The 15249-nt window shown below is 32.6% G+C and overlaps 1 protein-coding gene across 1 annotated transcript in view; it reads right to left on the reverse strand.

The window, feature by feature from the left end:
• Positions 1-10823: 10823 nt before the first annotated feature.
• The window catches only part of LOC143254460 (lachesin-like), a 53559-nt gene continuing 49133 nt past the window's right edge, over positions 10824-15249 (reverse strand). Inside the window, exons 8-9 of the mRNA XM_076509643.1 lie at positions 12773-12852; positions 10824-11717 (exon numbers count right to left, since the gene is read on the reverse strand). Coding sequence (XP_076365758.1) covers positions 12800-12852 — 53 coding nt within the window. The 3' untranslated portion in view covers positions 10824-11717; positions 12773-12799. The remainder of the gene's footprint in view (positions 11718-12772; positions 12853-15249) is intronic.

Genomic DNA, 15249 nt, shown 5'->3' on the forward strand with positions numbered 1-15249 from the left:
AGTTATCTTGTTGCAATATTAAGTAGTGAAATGTTTTAAGTTATGGTGTGTTTCCTATATATTTTAAGTAACTTCATTTCAGTGATAGTCAAAGTTCACGTTCCTATTTCGTCCTTTTAAAGTTAGATCTATAAAATTCTGTTTTTCTGTTGTTTCGTTACGTTCCACAGAGAACAGAGGGACCGGAAAATAGCGAGAACAGAACAGAATGTTCTTTGTAACTAAAGACGAGGAATGAAGGCGTTGTGAAGTTATCGTTCGTGGAATTTTTTATGAACACCTGACTGGAGGCAATGGAAATATTCTTGAGGAAAGTATTTGCTACACAAAAAAAGTGTTAGGTGTTTATCGTGAAGACCTGACAAAGAAAGCAGCACTTCTTGTGAAAATCATCTTTTGTAAAACGAGCGGAAAAATTGGCTTCTTTCTTGTTGTTGTTTTTTTAGCGCAAAGATACACAGTGGTTTATGTGCAATACGTCCAGAGTTAGAAAATGTAGGAGTTTACAGTTAAGAACGGTTCACAAAGAGAGCTGATATATACGTCATTTCAATCGAGCTATGAAACCTAAGAATTTATGTAGTCTACATAGTACTTAAAATAATTGTCTGTTCTTTTAATAGGGGCTTTGGCCATTCAGCATCAAACCGTACATTGAAAAACAATTCATCACGTAACTAAATTAAAACTACACATCCCTAAAACAGTTGCCTCTCGGTTTAACTACTGTCATTTTAGTAACGTATTAAATTGTTTGTTCGTTTGTTTTGAATTTCGCACAAAAGCTACTCGAGGGCTATCTGCGCTAGCCGTCCTAATTTAGCAGTGTATGACTAGAGGGAAGGCAGCTAGTCATCACCACCCACTGCCAACTCTTGTGCTACTCTTTTACCAACGAATAGTGGGATTGACCGTCACATTATAACGTCCCCACGGCTGAAAGGGCGAGCATGTTTAGTGCGACCGGGATTTGAACCCGTGACCCTCGGATTATGAGTCGAATGTATTAGATTATCTCATTAGTAATACTAAGTAATTAAACAGAAAATATTTACTTGTTTTATATATAACAAGCAAACGTACCCGTCCCCAGTAACGAGAAACGTTTACGTTAAACCATAAATTAAAAGTTATTTCATAGACTTTTAAAAGTTAATTGCCTTGTACTCTTGGTTTTACTCAGAGCTATAGTTCTGGGGTGATTCTACTGTGTAACACGAGAAGTACTCGTTAAGTGTTTCAGTCATACTAAAAGCCGTTCAACAGTAACATACGGTAAATCTGCATTTTTATTGTTTAAGTTACGTCGCGTCTTGAAATCTGAATGGTAGTGTTATTAATTCTTAACAATATAAAGTAAAATATCCTGCTTGTGAAATAATATTTGACACCAATATTTTTTTTTACCTATTCTTCCGTCATTTCGTAAATGACTGTCGTCCACGAGATGGACAAGGTTGACTAAAACAGCATGCTGGCTGAAGTTCCTAGTATTTTCTGTAAAACCATTTGTAGAAGTCGAGCAGATCATTTCATGTGGACAGTGGTCTCTGAAGGAACTCTTCCATGGCACGATCTCAAAGAACCGGGTTATTACCAATGGTTCCAATGAAAAGCCCCATGTAAACAGTTGGTTTCTCATTCGTTTACTGAACAGAACGTTCTTAGAGACATGAAAAATTTATATTCCTTTAATATGATGTCATACCATAATGGACCCACAATTCTCATGGTTATGTTCATCTATGTTAACTTTGTGATACATTACTTTCAAAGTTGTTTTATAGTTTAACTTGATGGTTTATTAGTGAAGTCAAATCTTAGATTAGCTATGAAGAGTAATTGTGTTCAATTTTAAGTATTTTCAAGCCTGATTATATTGACCCCAAATTCGACTGTTTTGTTGCAACGCTAGGTCAAGAGAATCCAAATTAGGGTATTTTTTACCACAAATTAACCTTTTTTAATCTATTAAATGTAATGTAGATAGAAATAAGAATTCCAGATGAGGTTTTGAAGGGCACATAAATTCCTCTGTGCCCTCTGGAAAATATTTTATCAAGCCCGTATGTTCGAGTAGTCTTTCCTACGTATGTCATCTTGTCATATAGTCACATGTTTATGGATTCCGTTTCACTTTCTAAACGTGGGAAGCAACACTCGGCTCTCCTCAAAGCAACAGTACAACTCTAGGACACTCCAGTTCTTACTATACTGAGGTAAGTTTAGAATTATTCCATACTCAAGTACTTTCTGACACTTGATCTGACCATGATGATACAAAGTGTTCAAATAAATAAATTAAAAGTAGAGCAAAAAATCATCGAATCATAATAGTGCATTGTTTCACAAACCTTCTAACTCAAGGTCCCTAGAACATTTTACATTCTGACTGAAGCGCTCCCTCTCATCGAACAGAGTACCTTGAGGGTTATGTATGTGTTGCGTACTTCTTCAACCCCATAACACTTCCCACATTGTCCTGATCCCCATTTTGTGAACCTCCGATATAAAACATCCAACGACGAAAATTCATTTATTGGAAAAGCCTGTGATTAGCTTGAGCATTAGATGACTAGAAATAAATGTATTCGATTATAGGTAATTAGAAATGAATTTAGTCAATAATAGGTAATTAGAAATGAATTTAGTAATAATAGATTACAAGAATGAACCTACTCAATAATAGATTACAAAAATGAACCTACTCAATAATAGATTACAAGAATGAACCTAATCAATTATAGATTACAAAAAATGAACCTACTCATAATAGATTACAAGAATGAACCTATCAATAATAGATTACAAGAATGAACCTACTCAATAATAGATTACAAGAATGAACCTAATCAATAATAGATTACAGAATAAACCTACTCAATAATAGGTGACTAGAAATAAACGTAGCCAATAATAGATGACAAAAATGAATGTTTCCATAATAGATTACAAGAATGAACCTAATCAATAATAGGTGACTAGAAATGAACGTACTCAATAATAGATGACTAAAATGAATGTTCTCTCAATAATAGATTACAAAGACTGAACCTACTCAATAAGAGAGTACAAGAATGAACCTAATCAATAATAGATGACTAGAAATGAACCTAATCAATAATAGATGACTAGAAATGAACCTAATCAATAATAGATGATAGAAATGAACCTACTCAATAATAGATGACTAGAAATGAACCTACTCAATAATAGATGACTAGAAATGAACCTACTCAATAATAGATGACTAGAAATGAACCTAATCAATAATAGATGACTAGAAATGAACCCAATCAATAATAGATGACTAGAAATGAACCTACTCAATAATAGATGACTAGAAATGAACCTAATCAATAATAGATGACTAGAAATGAACCTACTCAATAATAGATGACTAGAAATGAACCTTACTCAATAATAGATGACTAGAAATGAACCTACTCAATAATAGATGACTTTGAAATGAACCTAATCAATAATAGATTATAAGAAATGAACCTAATCAATAATAGATGACTAGAAATGAACCTAATCAATAACAGATGACTAGAAATGAACCTAATCAATAGGATGACTAGAAATGAACCTACTCAATAATAGATGACTAGAAATGAACCTAATCAATAATAGATTATAAGAAATGAACCTACTCAATAATAGATGACTAGAAATGAACCTAATCAATAATAGATGACTAGAAATGAACCTAATCAATAATAGATGACTAGAAATGAACCTACTCAATAATAGATGACTAGAAATGAACCCTAATCAATAATAGATTATAAGAAATGAACCTACCAATAATAGATGATAAGAAATGAACCTAATCAATAATAGATTATAAGAAATGAACCTACCCAATAGATAGATGATAAGAAAATGAACCTAATCAATAATAGATGACTAGAAATGAACCTACTCAATAATAATAGATGACTAGAAATGAACCTACTCAATAATAGGATGACTAGAAATGAACCTACTCAATAATAGGATGACTAGAAATGAACCTAGTCAATAATAGATGATTAGAAATGAACCTAATCAATAATAGATTATAAGAAATGAACCTAATCAATAATAGATGACTAGAAATGAACCTAATCAATAATAGATGACTAGAAATGAACCTAATCAATAATAGATTACAGAAATGAACCTACTCAATAATAGATGACTAGAAATGAACCTAATCAATAATAGATGACTAGAAATGAACCTACTCAATAATAGATGACAAGAATAAACCTAATCAATAATATATGACTAGAAATGAACCTACTCAATAATAGATGACTAGAAATGAACCTACTCAATCAATAGATGACTAGAAATGAACCTAATCAACAATAGATTACAAGAAATGAACCTACTCAATAATAGATGACTAGAAATGAACCTAATCAATAATAGATTACAAGAAATGAACCTACTCAATAATAGATGATAAGAAATGAACCTAATCAATAATAGATGATAAGAAATGAACCTAATCAATAATAGATTACAAGAAATGAACCTACTCAATAATAGATGACAAGAAATGAACCTACTCAATAATAGATGACTAGAAATGAACCTAATCAATAATAGATGACAAGAAATGAACCTACTCAATAATAGATGACTAGAATGAACCTACTCAATAATAGATGACAAGAATGAACCTAATCAATAATAGATTACAAGAAATGAACCTAATCAATAATAGATGACAAGAAATGAACCTAATCAATAATAGATTACAAGAAATGAACCTACTCAATAATAGATGACAAGAAATGAACCTAATCAATAATAGATGACTAGAAATGAACCTAATCAATAATAGATGACAAGAATGAACCTAATCAATTATAGATGACTAAAAATGAACCTACTCAATAATAGATGACTAGAAATGAACCTAATCAATAATAGATGACTAGAAATGAACCTAATCAATAATAGATGACTAGAAATGAACCTACTCAATAATAGATGACTAGAAATGAACCTAATCAATAATAGATGACTAGAAATGAACCTAATCAATAATAGATGATAAGAAATGAACCTAATCAATAATAGATGATAAGAAATGAACCTAATCAATAATAGATGATAAGAAATGAACCTAATCAATAATAGATGACTAGAAATGAACCTACTCAATCGTCAATTCAGTGGCTCAACGATAAGCCTCGATATTTATAACGTCAAATATCAGGATTTGATACCCGCGGTGGTTACAATCCTTCGTGTAGCTTTCCACTAAGTTAGAAACAAATATTAAACATCATTTGAAAACAAATACTCCCTCTTTCAACGCTTCTAATAGGTTTGGTTGGTTTGCTTTCTGTTGTTAAGCTCAAAGCTAACAATAGGCTATACATGTTATGCCCACGGGTATCAAAATACGATTTTTTAATGATATATATTATATATTAAACCCTATGGGAAAGAGGAAATAGGCTGCGGGCAAAAATATCGCCTGTTTGTAACACTGAGAAACTCAAACAAACACCGAGTAGCAAATAATCTAATATCCATATTGCAATTCTTTTCTCTAGTTGATAAAGGGTAAGGACTTAAACTTGGTTACCAATAAAATTCTAGAAAATTAAGACAAAAAAAAAGTTTGTCCTACATGTAATGACTAAGTTAATCTGATAGACGTTACTTTATTAGTTCAGATAATCTAATTAGAATACAGAACCGAACGAAAGTACTGCTGTGTGGAAAGTGAAGAAAAACGCCCGATCTTATCTGATTAGAGCAATAAATGTCACAGAGACAAAACTTTCATTTCTTGAGGGAAGAGAGTATCACAGAAACAAATAAACATGATTTGTAAGTTTAGAAACTCAGATCGTTGTGATGAGGAAAGAGAGACTGGTAAGTATTTCACGTCTACTTCCACACGTTATTAAGTTCGTAGGACAAAAACATCGGAGGTACGCTCGGAGTGGTGTCACATTATGCACAGAATATCTTCAGTTGTCCAGTACCACACGTTCTGAGAAAGAACACATAGCTAAAAGAGTTGAGTTTCTGCCATCAGCTGGACGCGAACATGAATAACACGAATACAAATCAATATCTGATTAGTTATATTTTACTGCAAAGTTTCAGTAAAACAATTCAGTAAAACAATCTGCATCAGTCTGCTCGGTGGTGGTAGATTATTGCAGAAACCAAATATCTGATAGCGAGCAACGCAAACAGCAGACACGACTACGAGACAAGTGAAACAGTAATGAAGAAAGATCTCAACAGATAAGAAAGTCAACAGAACTGGAAACATATTTATGATTATTTCCTTTCTTCACGACTTCCCATGCAGTAGACTAGTTTCCCCGAATTTACGGCTTGTAAGTACTGTTATGGAAAAATAGATTAGGTCTCTAAGTAACTCGTGACTCTGTACCTTTTCCACTGAAGTCACACGTTTTGGTGAAGAAAGAAAAAGTACAAATAAGTTACTAGCCCCCTCGGTGGGCTGAGCAGATAGCCCTTTGTGGCTTTGCTATACGAAAAACACACACACACACAAGTTACTAGCTTGTATTGGGCCTCTAAGAAATTCATGACTCGTACCTTTTCCACTGAAGTCACACGTTTTGGTGAAGAAAGAAAAAGTACAAATAAGTTACTAGCTAGTATTGGGCCTCTAAGAAATTCATGACTTTGTACCTTTTCCACTGAAGTCACACGTTTTGGTGAAGAAAGAAAAGTACAAATAAGTTACTAGCTAGTATTGGGCCTTTAACTAACTCATGACTTTGTACCTTTTCCACTGAAGTCACACGTTTTGGTGAAGAAAGAAAAAGTACAAATAAGTTACTAGCTAGTATTGGGCCTCTAAGTAACTCATGACTTTGTACCTTTTCCACTGAAGTCACACGTTTTGGTGAAGAAAGAAAAAGTACAAATAAGTTACTAGCTAGTATTGACCCTCTAAGTAACTCATGACTTTGTACCTTTTCCACTGAAGTCACACGTTTTGGTGAAGAAAGAAAAAGTACAAATAAGTTACTAGCTAGTCCTCAGAATAATTAATAATTAGTCATTAATGAATAATTAATTGTAACTATGTGCTATCAAAGCACATTAAGTATTTTAGGTTATCACTAATGATTACAGAACTATACTTTATTATTATTTTGAATCAAGCTGCCCCCCCCCCCTACTACAGCGGTATGTCTCCGGATTTACAACGCTAAAATAAGGGGTTCAATTCCCCTGGTGGGGCTGTGCAGATAGCCGTATGTGGCTTTGTTATAAGAAACACAAATACAAAATACAAATGAATCAAGCACAAAGCAACACAAAGGGGTATCTGTGGTCGACCCACCACGACTATCGAAACCCAGATTTTAGCGGTGTGAGTATGCAAGGCTACCACTAGAGGGCTAGAACTAAATATCAAAGGCCTCGATGTTCAGAGCTTCTAAAGCGAATGTATAGAAAATTTGTTAAATTAAATATAAAGAAATAACATATTTTATACACTTGATATTAGAAATAGGTGGTGTTTGGTAAAACTCCATAATTACAAAATTGAGAGAAAAACAATTATGTCATCCGTTAACGACCAATTGTCCAGGCGGTTATGGAGCTCAACTCGCAATCTGTGGGTCGTTGGTTCGAATCCCGATCGTACCAAACATGCTCGCCCTTTCAGCAGTGGGCATGTTATAATGTTACAATCATTCTCAATGTTAGTTAATAAAAGAGTAGCCCAAGAGTTGGCGGTGGATGGTGATGACTAGCTGTCTTCCCTCTAGTCTTACACCGCTAAATTAGGGACGGCTAGCGCAGATAGCCCTCGTGTAGCTTTTCGCGAAAGTAAAAAACAAACAAACATTGTTGATTTCCATGGTTTCATCTGATGATACCTTTACTGACTAAACCAATGTCATCAATAAATGATGTATTTGTGAAAAGGACAATTGTTTTCGTTTTTGTTTCTTCAACTCTGTAAATGATTTTAACTTTCAAGATATTCGGGAATTTTGATCCAATTTTTCATCATAAAATTTAGATTTCTATGTGTCCTATAAGTAAGTCCGGGATCTATGAACGTTGTTCATTTAACTTTTCACTCTTATTTCTTTGCTTCGTATCATACATGAATTGTTCGTTACAGAACATGTTATTATGTATCATACTGTATTCTAAAGACGGCTAGTATGGGTACTAAAACTTCAAGCTGAAAGTTACCTAAGAAGGCCTAAACGTTGTTGTTCTGTACTTTATTTTCTTAAAGAATGAATACCCGTACCAGCCATCATTAGAATACGTTTTAACTTCAAGTGGGTTTCTCATCATTATAAATTACGTACCATACGGACGTTGTTCCTCATGTAATCTTATTTTAAGAAATGTTCTACCACGTGTTATGATGGTGTTGTTCTTTATGGAATATTTTACCACGCGTTGTTTCTTTATGAAATATTTTACCACGTACTGTTGTTCTTTATGAAATATTTTACCACGTACCATACTGGTGTTATTCTTTATGAAATATTTTACCACGTACCATACTGGTGTTATTCTTTATGGAATATTTTACCACATATTATAATGGTGTTGTTCTTTATGGAATATTTTACCACGTACTGTTGTTTTCATGGAATATTTTACCACGTACCATACTGGTGTTGTTTTTTATGGAATATTTTACCACTTACCATACTAGTGTTATTCTTTATGGAATATTTTACCACGTACTGTTGTTCTTCATGGAATATTTTACTACGTGTTATGATGGTGTTGTTTTCATGAAATATATTAACATGTATCATGTTGGTGTTGTTCTTTAGGGAATGTATTATACCACGTGCCATGCTAACCATTTTGTATAGAATGTTTTTACCACGCATCGTGTTGATGTTGTTCGTTATGGAGTATTTTATAACGTACCACTGTGTTATTCTATGTAGGATATTTTACAACTTATCATGATTGGGTTGTTCCTTATAAAATAGGAATGTTCAATTTTATAACACTTATTACTTTACGCAAAAGCCTAATGAAAGATGGTGCTCGAAACGTGTTAAAAAAAGGAAAGAAAGGAGTTAATCTTTGGTTATGACTCCCTCTGTTGTTACAATTATAACGTAATGCGGATGTTTAACAAACTTTAAATATGGATTACCGGTGAATTACCTTGGCACGAATACAAAATAAACCAATGCACGTATTTGTATTACAATAAAATAATGTATAAATATATTCCAATTCTCATGTAAATCATGTCTTGAAATAATAAAAGATGCAGTGGAAATTAGCATTTCTATTTTGCCATCATGTACATTCCCCACTTTCCGAAAGTATTTATCATTTACCCTACCTTCGTTTAATAAAATGAACTTTCGGAAAGTTCTATTGAGAATATTGACTGATTTGGTTTGTTTTGAATTTCGCGCAAAGCTACACGAGGGCTATCTATGCTAGTCGTCCCTAATTTTCCAGTGTAAGACTAGAAGGAAGGCAGCTAGTCATAATCATCCACCGCCAACTCTTGGGCTACTCTTTACCAACGAATAGTAAAATTGACCATCACATCGTAACACCTCCACGGCTGAAAGGGCGAGCATGTTTGGTGGGACGGAGATTCGAACCTTCAACCCTCAGATTACGAGTCGAGTAGCTTAGCTACCTGGCCAGAGGATATTGAACTATGTATTCTTTATACCAGTATGTTTGTTTTCTTTATTGTTCAAGAAATATTTTTAAAACCAAAATAAAAAACATAACTTGATTCACCTCAATATTAAATCCACCCTTTACTATATAAGAACTGTTTAAAAATATATTGTTGTTGTTGGTTTTTAAAGCAAAGTCATATTATGTCCACAGCGAATGATTCAAACCCCAGATTTTAGCGTTGTAAGTCCGTAAACTTACTGCCATCTCACCAGGAGACACTTTATTTACTAATGACGTCTGGTATGTGAGCAAAAAAAAACAAATTTTTTGGTTCTTCTTGGTTCATCGGCAAGTCTGAGAGCTCACATTGCTTAAAGGACTGGTTCAGATAAATATGGTGTGCACAGCACAAATAACCTTTTATGTAGCTTTGCGCTTAACAACAAACGAATGAATTTAGCGCAAAGATACTCGAGGTAAATCTACTCTAGCCGTTTCTACTTTTGTAGTGATAATAAACAGCTGGTCAACGCCACTCACTGCCAAATTTTTATAGGTTACTTTTTTATAAACAAAAAATGAGATTGACCATTATAACGACTCCACAGCTGAATGGAAAGCATATTCGGGGACAGGATTGTAACCCGCGTCCCTCAGATTGCAAGTCAGGTGCCCTAACTATCAGGCCATCACTGAATGATAAATTGTGTTGTGTGTTAAATAAAGATTGTGTTTCTAGTGATATTATTTAAAACGTCAGGTCGAAAGATCAGAGAGCTGTAACTTTTCAATATGGCCTCTGTCTCGTAAATTAAACCTTATAGTTCTAATGTCTGTGTTTAGCATTTACCTTTGTCACATCGTTTAACATGCCACTCGACTCGTAATCAGAGGGTCGCAAGTTTAAGTCCCCGTCACATCAAATATGCTCATCTTTTCAAGGGTAGGGGTGTTATTAGGTGATGGTTAATCCTACTTCTCGTTGGTGGTGGATGATGACGACTAATTGCTTACTCTCTAGTCATACATCAATAAATTAGGGTAGGCTAGTGCAAATAGTTCTCGTGTAGCTAAGCTCGAAATTGAAAAAAAAACAACAAACAAGACACTGAACCTACTCTGCCATCTATCGTTCATTAAAGACACTACGTTTTCAAAATTATTTATTTTAAGTTTGGAGATTTAGCGAATACAATTTTCATAGGAGAATCGAAATAAAACGTATGATTGATCGGAAGCTTACTTCACAAAATGAATAGACAGACGTCAAGATATTTTCATATCTATAATTTAAAAGACAAATATGAATATACGTATCACTGATGTAAGATTTAAACATAGATTCACATCATGACATGGCGCCAATTACGTTGAAATTCTGGACTCATTTCACAGCTGGACATACTATAGACATCTAACGATAAAAACTAGCATTCTACCTGAGCCAACAATATTTTATTACAAACGTAGAACATAGTGCTAAACATTTCTTAAACTTTTATTTTCACATGTTTTTACGATGTCATACAGGAGTTGCACAGTTTTAGCATGACGTTTAAATTGTACATAATTCGTCAAACTGCAAAGCAACAGTTAAGAAAATGAACAGTGTTTAGAACTCCTAAAATTAAATAATCCACTAATTATTTTTCCCACGTGATTACTGAATGGTTATAACACAACTATACGGTTAGTTCGCTCCTCGATTACACACGAATTACATAAAACACTTGATATTTTATTGAAGCGGTCGACGTTTCGTACATTAATAACAGAAGAAATATAACAAAATACAGATATACACACGCATTTTTTTTCATCGAGTCATTAGCCTAGACGGCTACCAGATGGCGCTATACAAGATGGTTGAACGTATCTTTGAGCACTACTCGGTTTCATCGTTATTTATATGTTTATATTTTATATTAACTTGAAACAGAAACAAGGTCACAAACATCCAATGGCTGTGCTATATCACGTGATAACCTCAAGCACGATGACGGAAAGGACACAGAAACTGAACAAAGAAACTGATGACGTCACACTTTCGCTATTCCCCTTGTGTCCGCTTACTGAAATGTAACAATACTGACATTAAAATTCACAGAAAAATAACATTTTTATTTGCAGTATATAAATTTTAAATCACTAATAAAAACTCATTACTTTGCTTTCGCTCGGACTGTACTTTTTGTTATCGGGTGAATTTTTTTTTATTCTAAAGTTTAACAAAGGAAAAATCCATTACACAATCACGGCTTCATGTGTGTTATGTCTATGAATGTTAACACGTTAGTCAACATAATTATGTTTATGAACGTCTAAGCTGCAGAAGAACGTACTTCTAATTGCTTTAAGCTGAAATAACTCACTTGAAGTGACTTTAATCATCTTACATTTTGTGGATATAGAAATATTTGTTAATTATAGGTAAATAAATAGATTAGACATACAGATAGAAAGCTAGCTGCTAGACAGATTGACATATGCATCTCTAGTTTGCACGTCATCACAAAATGAGTTTGTCTTGGTCTGAAAGTTAAACTACGTGTTTAGATGAACTTTTAGAAGTCAGAGATTTGATTTCATGAGAACAGAGAAACAAACAGAATTCTATGTAGGCCACTTATTTAATAAGTTTATTCTTTTAGTACCCACACATAAAGAAACAGTATAAAGTTTCCTTGTTAACGTTAAGCATATTTGCTTAACAAATTTAATTTGTACTTTAACAACGGTCCCTTATAGTCATTTTCGAAAGGAAAAAAAAACTGTATTAATTCGAGTGTTCTCATTTTGCAAATGGTAAAGAGTGTTTCATATGGGAAACAGAAAATAAATCATTCTTCTTAATAGTTGAACAAACTAAAATATTTTCTCTCAGACATCTGTGTAAGATCAGTGGTTGTTGTTTTTTGTGTGTGTTAGCTTCTTTATTTCTCATGGGATGTGTTGTGTTTCCAAGACGAAGCAAAATCGTTTTAAAGTAATTTATTACCAGCTATTTCATTTTTTTTCCACAAAGAAGTAACAAAAGACATCCAGTTCTACAAAGAATGAAATGTAAGTACATTCTTTTAACCATGTTAAACTAAGTGTGATTCCATAGCATACTTAACACACGGACCTGATGGTTCTCTCGGTTCGTTCAATTTTACACTTTACTTCCACGAGCGTTTGATGCTTCATCATACAGCGATGAGCTCTCTTTTGGAAAAAAATATTATAAAAGAATAAATTAAATAATAGACGAATCACCCATTTATTTTAGTATAATTTTTCTTTATCTAGTTATTAGATAATGTCAAAGTTTATGATGATGTTAAGTTTCATTCTCTTGAAAACTCATATGTTGAGATAATTAACTTAATCTCGTTGAAACACAAATAATTATTTACTGTAGTTATCATTAAGGATCTCAACTAAGTTAACACAAGTATTCGAATTGCTGGAGTTATTACATGAAGATCTTAACAATGTTGAATAAATAAATATTTAACTTGTAGTTATCATTAAGGATCTCAACTAAGTTAACACAAGTATTCAAATTGCTGGAGTTATTACATGAAGATCTTAACAATGTTGAATAAATAAATATTTAACTTGTAGTTATCATTAAGGATCTCAACTAAGTTAACACAAGTATTCAAATTGCTGGAGTTATTACATGAAGATCTTAACAATGTTGAATAAATAAATATTTAACTTGTAGTTATCATTAAGGATCTCAACTAAGTTAACACAAGTATTCAAATTGCTGGAGTTATTACATGAAGATCTTAACAATGTTGAATAAATAAATATTTAACTTGTAGTTATCATTAAGGATCTCAACTAAGTTAACACAAGTATTCAAATTGCTGGAGTTATTACATGAAGATCTTAACAATGTTGAATACATAAATATTTAACTTGTAGTTATCATTAAGGATCTCAACTAAGTTAACACAAGTATTCAAATTGCTGGAGTTATTACATGAAGATCTTAACAATGTTGAATACATAAATATTTAACTTGTAGTTATCATTAAGGATCTCAACTAAGTTAACACAAGTATTCAAATTGCTGGAGTTATTACATGAAGATCTTAACAATGTTGAATAAATAAATATTTAACTTGTAGTTATCATTAAGGATCTCAACTAAGTTAACACAAGTATTCAAATTGCTGGAGTTATTACATGAAGATCTTAACAATGTTGAATACATAAATATTTAACTTGTAGTTATCATTAAGGATCTCAACTAAGTTAACACAAGTATTCAAATTGCTGGAGTTATTACATGAAGATCTTAACAATGTTGAATACATAAATAGTTAACTTACTGTAGTCATTACGTGACGTTGAAAGAAATAATGACCACTTTGTGGTCATTATATGAGGACGTAAACGATGTTTAAAACACAAATAATCACAGTCATTGTTGTAAATATAATTATATTGAACGTTAAACAGTTAATGTTACAAAAGTTAATACAAACTGCACGATGTACGAAACCCAAGGATGCACACAAATTAACATCAATAATTTGTTATTAGACTACCAAAGTTTCTATTAAGCCTAATGAAAGATAGACTCTCGAAACGTCAGTTAAAATATCTGTTCTTGCATTCTGATTATGCAAAGCATTACACAATATTAAGATATTTTAATGAATTTCTTTGGATGACAAATACAAAAAATTAAGTCCCACGAAAACAAAATAATAAAATTAATGGATCTGAAAAGAAAATTCATCATGTGATTGAAAATTAAATTTCGTATTCTCTTATAATTGAAATAACCTCACTATATAAACAAAATCCACATCTGTAACAACAAAGTTAAATATTTAACTATGATAGCAAATTTAAATAAATCACTATAGCAACGATATTCAGCCTTTAACTATAACAACAGCATTAAATGTTTACCTGTAACATTAATATTAAATGTGTAACTATAGCAATATTAATTATGTAACTATAACAACCTTAAATTACAATCGATAAGTTCCGTCATTAAAAAACAATTGCCGATCACTGGAGTTTGGCATTTCCTCAATACTGAAGTCACTATTTTACCTAAGTATCAAAAGATATCATAACGAATGTCTTCCTATGCTCGATATAAATTATACATTAGGTGATTCTTATTCTAAATCATACAGTATCACTGGTATTTGTAATTCAAAACTTTTCATTTCAAATAAACGAAATGGTCAAATATGTGTAAAACTATTAAATAATTTGTTACAAAACTGTGAGCTCCAAAGCACAAAAATAGCCATCTTTTTACATTACTTCTCTGTTATAATAGTAAATCCACAATAAATGCAGAGTGTATAACGTCTATAACAAACGAGAAATGGAGTTAAGATTTTAGAAAGTGACATCTTTAGTGCTCCATTGCTGGATGGATGGAAGACAAAAAAGTTAGAGAAGGACGTAGTTGAAAAGAAAGTTATCGCCATAGGTGATTCCAGATGAGGAACTACTGGATGGAAGGAAGACAAAAGGTCAGAGAAGGACGTGGTTGATAAGAAAGTTATTGCCATAGGTGATTCCAGATGAGGAACTACTGGATGGAAGAAAGACAAAAGGTCAGAGAAGGACGTGGTT

Source organism: Tachypleus tridentatus, chromosome 6, assembly GCF_004210375.1.
Source record: "Tachypleus tridentatus isolate NWPU-2018 chromosome 6, ASM421037v1, whole genome shotgun sequence".
NCBI lineage: Eukaryota > Metazoa > Arthropoda > Merostomata > Xiphosura > Limulidae > Tachypleus > Tachypleus tridentatus.